General features: G+C 45.5%; 1 protein-coding gene across 1 annotated transcript in view; it reads left to right on the forward strand.

Moving 5' to 3' along the window:
- Positions 1-7,831, forward strand: part of LOC129703147 (extracellular calcium-sensing receptor-like) — a 10,106-nt gene extending 2,275 nt beyond the window's left edge. The window contains exons 3-4 of the mRNA XM_055645314.1: positions 1,242-1,466; positions 5,983-7,831. Of these exons, the coding sequence (XP_055501289.1) occupies positions 1,242-1,466; positions 5,983-6,906 (1,149 nt within the window). The 3' untranslated portion in view covers positions 6,907-7,831. The remainder of the gene's footprint in view (positions 1-1,241; positions 1,467-5,982) is intronic.
- Positions 7,832-8,047: the final 216 nt, after the last annotated feature.

The raw sequence follows: 8,047 nt of genomic DNA on the forward strand, positions 1-8,047 counted from the left end.
TGCCCTCTAATCAAGGCAGCATTGGGGTAAACCTTCTCCACACCCTCTCCAAAGCCGCCACATCTTTCTAGTAATGGGGCACCAGAACTGTATGCAATACTTCAAACCAAACACAAAACTCCAAATGTATTTAGTTACATGTTATGAAGTTTAGGGTGGCACAGGGACACAGCAGTAGAGTTGCTGCCTTACAACACGAGAGATCTGGGTTAGATCCGGATCTGTCTGTGTGGAGTTTGCACGCTCTCGTTGTGACCGCGTGGGTTTCCTCCAGGTGCTCCGGTTTCCTCCCACATCCCAAAGACGGATTTGTAGGTTAATTGGCTTCTGTAAATTGTCCCTATTGTGTAGGGAGTAGATGAGAAAGTCGGACAACATAGAACCAGTGTGAACGGGTGATCGATGGTCAGCGTGAACTCGGTAGGCCGATGGGCCTGTTTCCTCCCAGTCCTGACCTCCCATCTACCTCACTGAAGATCCTCGCTATCTTTAATCGGACTTTACTGGAATTTATCTTGCACTAAACATTATTCCCTTTATTGTGTGTCTGTACACAGGGCACCGTACAAAGTTACACCGCAGTCCCCAATTGTCCTTTTTGTTCTCTCGACGGCACTTCCTCAATTGGATTAGGGGGGTTGCACGTAAGGTAATCGGGTCAAAGGCCGTGACGCACTTGAGAACCATGGGCGATTTTAAATTTTACACCCAGATTTATCACTTCTGAAGCTTTTTAGATACCAAAGGAGTCAAGAAAAAACACGAATAATGTCTTCTGTTGATGAAATGCAGTGAGCAAACGCGATAATTCCCAATATTTTCAATCTTGATATCTGCACGGCCAATGTTCACCAAGCACTTTAGCTGTTGTTGTCCCTTCAGCTGTTGCTTCTCTCTACCATCATTTCTCCTCACCTTTGGAATTCTGAAGTAGGATAAATGTTTCCCATGCTTATCCCAATTTCCACAAGTTTTTACAGCGCAAAAAATGACATTTTCAGCGGTTTTTAACGGCCCCGCTACACTGGAAACAATGGTAAGTGCTTACCTGCAGTTCATGGCGTGTACTCCAGATGGCGTAGCGTGGCAACAGTACGGGTCATGGGTCGTTACCCGACTGCCATGCAACCTCCCTATAGATGGACATTTAATAGGGTGAACGTGATGGGCTGAAGAGCCTATTCCTTAGCAGCATGAATCATTATTCTGAGTTGTACCTCTTTTTCTCATATTTTTCAAAGCTGCTGTATTATTTGGAAACATTGAACACCACAGAAATTAATGGTAGCAGCATGCACTCTCATCAAGATGGAAGCTGGGTCCCAAAATACGACCTAATAAACTGGCAAGAAAGCACCAGTGGTTATGCTGCCATAATGACCGTCGGGAAATATGACGGCTCTGCGACCTTTGGCAACGAGTTGTCGATAAATGACCAGGCTATTGTCTGGAGCTACAGCAGAGAGGCAAGTCTGAGTCGTGAATCGCTGTGTTAGTAAATGATTAGTCAGGGTATCAGGGGTTATGGGCAAAAGGCAGGAGAATTGGATTGAGAGGAAAAGATAGATCAGCCACAATTGAATGGTGGAGTAGACTTGATGGGCCGAATTACCTAATTCTGTTCCTATAACTTATGAACTTCTGAAGGTAGAAACATGGAATCATAGAAAAATAAGTGCAAGAGTAGGCCATTCAACCCTTGGAGCCAGCACCAGCATTCAATATGATAATGGCTGATCATCCAAAATCAGTCCCCCTTTCCTGCTTTTCCCCCATATCCATTGATTCCTTTAGCCCGAAGAGCTAAATCTACCTCTCTCTTGAAAACATCCAGTGAATTGGCCTCCACTGCCTTCAGTGGCAAAGAATTCCACAGATTCACAACTCTCTGCATGAAAAAGATTTTCCTTATCTTAGTGCTAAATGGCCTACCACTTGTTCTTAAACTGTGACCCCCTGGTTCTGGACTCCACAACATGGGGAACATTTTTCCTGCATCTAGCCTGTCCAATCCTTTAAGAATTTTATGTTTCTATAAAATGCCCTCTCATCCTAAATTTAAAGTGAAAACAAGCCCAGTCGACTCATACTTTCGTCATGTATCAGTTCCGCCATGCCGGGAATTAACCTGATGAACCTACGCAGCACTCCCTCAATAATGTGAGGTTATCCATTTTGGTGGCAAAAACAGGAAAGCAGACTATTATCTAAATGGTGGCCGATTGGGAAAGGGGGAGATGCAGCGAGACCTGGGTGTCATGGTACACCAGTCATTGAAGGTAGGCATGCAGGTGCAGCAGGCAGTAAAGAAAGCGAATGGTATGTTAGCTTTCATTGCAAAAGGATTTGAGTATAGGAGCAGAGAGGTTCTACTGCAGTTGTACAGGGTCTTGGTGAGACCACACCTGGAGTATTGCGTACAGTTTTGGTCTCCAAATCTGAGGAAGGACATTATTGCCATAGAGGGAGTGCAGAGACGGTTCACCAGACTGATTCCTGGGATGTCAGGACTGTCTTATGAAGAAAGACTGTATAGACTTGGTTTATACTCTCTAGAATTTAGAAGATTGAGAGGGGATCTTATAGAAACTTACAAAATTCTTAAGGGGTTGGACAGGCTAGAAGCAGGAAGATTGTTCCCGATGTTAGGGAAGTCCAGGACAAGGGGTCACAGCTTAAGGATAAAGGGGAAATCCTTTAAAACCGAGATGAGAAGAACTTTTTTCACGCAGAGAGTGGTGAATCTCTGGAACTCTCTGCCACAGAGGGTAGTTGAGGCCAGTTCATTGGCTATATTTAAGAGGGAGTTAGATGTGGCCCTTGTGGCTAAGGGGATCAGGGGGTATGGAGAGAAGGCAGGTACGGGATACTGAGTTGGATGATCAGCCATGATCATATTGAATGGCGGTGCAGGCTCGAAGGGCCGAATGGCCTACTCCTGCACCTAATTTCTATGTTTCTATGTCTAATAGCAAAAATGTCCTTCCACAAATTAGTAGACCAAAATTGCACACAATACTCCAGGTGAGGTCTCGCCAGGGCTCTGTACAACTGCAGGGTCCTAAACCTTCTTGCTCCTAAACTCACATCCTCTCGCAATGAAGGCCAACATGCCATTAGCTTTCATCACTGTCTGCTGCACCTGCATGCTTACTTTCAGTGACTGATGTACAAGCACACCCAGGTCTCGTTGCACCTCATCCTTTTGTAACCTGACACCATTCAGATAATCGAACGTGGACACATAATGCTGGAGTAATTCAGCGGGACAAACAGCATCTCTGGAGAGAAGGAGAGTGATGTTTTGGTTCGAGACCCTTCTTCAGACCTCTTGACCTGAAACTTCACCTATTCCTTCTCTCCAGAGATCCTGCCTGTCCCGCTGAGATACTCCAGCATTCTGTCCACGTTTGATTTAAACCAGCATCGGCAGTTCTTTCCTACACCATTCAGTTAATAAACTGCATTCCTGTTCTAGCCACCAAAGTGGATAACCTCACATTTACCCACATTATACTGCATCTGCCATGTATCTGCCCACTCATCCAACCTATCCTATAATTGGCAACGGTAAAAGATTGTAAATTGTCCCTAGTGTGTATGTAGTGTTAGTATATAGGGATAGCTGGTCGGTGTGGACTCGGTGGGTCGAATGGCCTTCTTCCACGCTCCATCTCTAAACTAAACTAAACTAAACAATTAAACCTAGCCCTCCGGTAGCACGTTCTAGGACTGAAGATGGAGGGGTCGTATCAAACTGAGGAGTTGGTGGACAAGAGAGAGAATGTCCATAAAAAAATGTTTTGGAGCGCATTTATAACTTACCCAAATATTCACTTTTTAGTAGACAAGACACTTGATCTAATAGGAAGACTAACCATTTGTACTTGTTATGTAAGGCCCCTCGAGGAAGATGTTCAGACAGCTGCTTCCCTGGAACAAGGAAGGAGACAAGGCTTGGAGAACCCGTGTGTTGTTTTGACTGTGTACCGTGCCACGATGGTCAAATTAGTAACTTCACAGGTCTGTAGGAATATTTGTGGTTGATTTTTACGGGGCATTCTGCTCCACAAACACATGCCCTTAGGTAATGGGCTGTTCCATATCTTAACCACATGTTAATGGAAGCTGAAAGACAACTTTATCACAGAAGAGAGCAGTATGCCCTTGCAATGATTAGTTTAGTTCAGTTTATGATTGCCCCGTGGACCAAGGATTAGTGAAGAGCTTTTTGAAGCCTGCTATCCAGTCAATGAAAAGACTATACAGTACATGATTACAATCAAGCCATCCACAGTATACAGATGCAGGATAAAGGGGATGATGTTTAGTGCAAGATAAACTCCAGTAAAGTCTGATTAAAGGTAGTTCTAAGGTATCCAATGAGCTAGATGTGAGACCAGCACCTCTCTCTCTAGTTTGTTATGAGGACGGTTCAGTTGCCGGATAACAGCTGGGAGGAAACTGATTTGGAATCTGGAGGTGTGCGTCTTCAAATTACCGTACCTCAAAACCTGGTGGGATAGGGGAGAAGAGGGAGTGACCAGGTTGAAACCAGAATGAGCTGCCAGAGGAAGTGGTTGAGGCAGGTACAATAACAATTCATTAGAGATTTTGAAAGTTAATAACTATTTTTAAGTTGTGGAGTAATTTACTAGTTCCAGCAGCATCTCAAGAGAATAAGATTTGAAGTGTCCTGATCCTTGTCCTACAGAGATATCTACCTGACCCATTGAGTTACTACAGCACTTGGTGTTGCACACAAGATTCTAGCATCTGCAGGTCCCTTTGTTAACATTTAAAAGACATTTGGACAGGTGCATGGATAGGAAAGGCTTAGAAGGGCTTAGGTCAAATGTGGGGAAAGATTAGCTAAGATAGGGCACTTAGTTGGCATGGACGGGTAGGGTTGAAGGGCCAGTTTCTGTGCTTTAAGGTTCTACGATTTCATTCCTTAACCATCATTGCCCTTGATAGGATCAACTCTGTCATTCTAAGTGTTTCCAAATTTTAATCTGTGCTTAGACTCAACAGTTTTGGGGAGAGTGTCCAGATATCTGTTACTTGTTCTGTACAAATGTTTTCCGATGCCCTTTTGAATAAACCAAGTTGGATTCTGTAATGTTATTTATTTTCATCTGGCATTTCTCAATGCATGTGCAGCTGATGTGACTTCATGTTACAGTAAATTGGGATACGAGCCATTGTCCAGGAAAACAGCCTCACCCCTCCCGTAATCCAGAGGGCAACTGTACCTTGTGTAGGAAGGAACTGCAGATGTTGGTTTGTACCAACGATAGACACAAAGTTTTAGAATGACTCAATGGGTCAGCAGCATCTCTGGAGAAAAAGGATAGGTGATGTTTCAGGTCGTGACCCTTCCTCAGACTGAAGAAGGGTCACCTGTACCTTGGTGGATGGGATGTCCACTGAGGAAAGGCTGGGCAAAAGGCTGAAAGATTAAACTGTTTTTTGTTTAGTTTAGTTTAGTTTAGGGATACAGCATGGAAACAGGCCCTTCGGCCCACCAAATCCCTGCCGACCAGTGATCCCCCCCACATTAACACTATCCTACACACACTGTAGGAACAATTTACAATTTTCCAAGCCATTTAACCTACAAACCTGTATGCCTTTGGAGTGTGGAAACCAGAGCTCCCAGAGAAAACCCACTCAGGTCATGGAGAGAACATATAAGCTACTTACAGACAGCACCCATAGTCAGGATCGAAACCGTGTCTCTGGCGCTGTAGGGCAGCAACTCTACCTCTGTGCCACTCCTCATCTGGTAGTTGATAGTAAACTAGTATCTTGATTAGTAAGGGTGCAAAAGTCGTGGGGAGAAGGCAGGAGAATGGGGTTGAGAGGGAAAGAAAGATCAGCCATGACTGAATGGCGGAGTAGACCCAATCGGCTTAATTCTGCTCCTATGAAAATGAACCTAGGAACTTATGAACTTAGAAGCATTGGATCTAATATTATTGTGTTTTATTTTTAATAGATGCTATGTTTTGTACCAGTTGCCCATTGGAATACTGGCCCAATCAACCGAAGACTGAATGCCTACTGAAGGATCTCGAGTTCCTCTCCTTCGAAGACACAATAGGTGCCACATTGGCCGGTTTTGCAGTTGGGGGTACCTGCCTGACCATAGCCACCATTGTGATATTCTACCACTACAGGCACACCCCACTGGTCCGTGCCAATAACTCGGAGCTGAGCTTCATCATTCTTTTCTCCTTGGGACTCTGCTTCCTCTGTGCCCTGGCATTTATTTCCAGCCCGTCCCACTGGTCCTGCATTCTCCGTTTCACGGTGTTTGGGGTGACCTTCGCCATGTGTCTGGCGGGGGTCTTGGGCAAGACGATTGTTGTACTCATGGCCTTCAAGGCCAGATCGCCCAAAAACCGGGCCATGAGATGGTTCAGCCCCAATCGCCAGCGGTTGGCCGTGTTAATCCTCACCTTTGTCCAATGTATCATCTGCATCTTTTGGATCATCCAGTCTCCTCCATACCCGTTCAAAAGTTCAACCTACTACGCAAACGTGCTGAGCTTGGAATGCCAGGTTGGGTCCGATGCCTACTTCTGGGGGGTTTTCATTATCATCTTCCTCTTGACTGGGATAACTCTGTTCTTCGCTTTCCTCGCTCGGAAACTCCCCGATTCCTTCAATGAGGCGACGCACATAACCTTCAGTCTGCTCATCTTCTGCGCGGTCTGGATCACCTTCTTCCCCGTGTACGCAAGCGCCCCAGAAAAGTACGCTGCCTCCGTGCACGTCTTCGCGATCTTGGCCTCCAGCTTCAGCCTCCTGCTTTGTATCTTTGCCCCCAAGTGTTACATTATCTTGTTCAAGCCAGAACGTAACACCAAGAAGTGTCTCTTCACCTACTCATCCCCATGAATTAAACACTCCAGAAGGCTGGGTGCAGATAAATGAAATTAGCATGGATGGATTGGGCCGAAGGGCCTAATTCATAAGTTCATGAGTTCATGTCATAGGAACAGAATTAGGCCGTTCGGCCCATCATGTCCACTCTGTCATTCAATCATGGCTGATCTACCTTTCTCGCTCAACCCCATTCTCTTTTCCCCATAACCCTTGACCCCCTTATTAATCAAGAATCTGTCACTTCCTGCCTTAACAATACCCAATGATCTCCCTCACCATCTGTGGCAATGCATTCCATGCTTTGGAGATACAGTATGGACACCGGTCCTGCGGCCCACCGAGTCCATGCAGACCATCCATCACATGTTCAAACCAGTTCTATGCTATCCCACCTTCTCATCCACTCCCTATACACTAGGAGGAATTTTCAGGGGCCAATTAACTTACAAACGCGCATGTCTTTGGGATGTGGGATGAAACCGGAGCACCCGGAGAAAATCCACGTTGGACATAGGGAGAACGTGCAAGCTCCACATACAGACAGCTCCCAAGGTTAGGATCAAACACATGTCTCTGGTGCTGTGAAGTGTGGCCTTACCAGCTGCACCACTGTGCCACCTCCCACATCCCAAAGATGTACAGGTCAGTAAAGGAACAAGCCCTTCCACCCATGATGTCCGTGCTGAACTTGATGCCAAGAGAAGCTAATCTCCTGCACGTGATCTGTATCCTTCCATTTCATATCTATGGCCTATCAAAAAGCCTCTTAAATGTCATTATCATGTATGCCTCCACCATCAGCCCTGGCAGCATGTTCCAGACACCCACCACCCTCTGTGTAAAAAACATAACCCGCACATCTCTTTTAATATTTGCCCTCTCACTTTTAAAGCAATGCCCTCTGGTCTTTTGGTATCTTACAGTAAATCCATAATGCCAATCCATTACGCAAATCAGCCTCCCTTCCATTAACTCCGTCTACACCACGCTGCCTCAGCAAGGATACCTCTTCTCCCCTCTCCCTCAGACAAGAAGTACAAACATTTGAAAACGCACACCTCCATATTCAGGGACAGTTTCTTCCTAGGTATTATCAGGCAACTGAACCATCCCGTCGTCAACTGGAGAGCAGTCCTGACCCCCCATCTACCAC

Source organism: Leucoraja erinacea, chromosome 14 (assembly GCF_028641065.1).
Source record: "Leucoraja erinacea ecotype New England chromosome 14, Leri_hhj_1, whole genome shotgun sequence".
NCBI lineage: Eukaryota > Metazoa > Chordata > Chondrichthyes > Rajiformes > Rajidae > Leucoraja > Leucoraja erinaceus.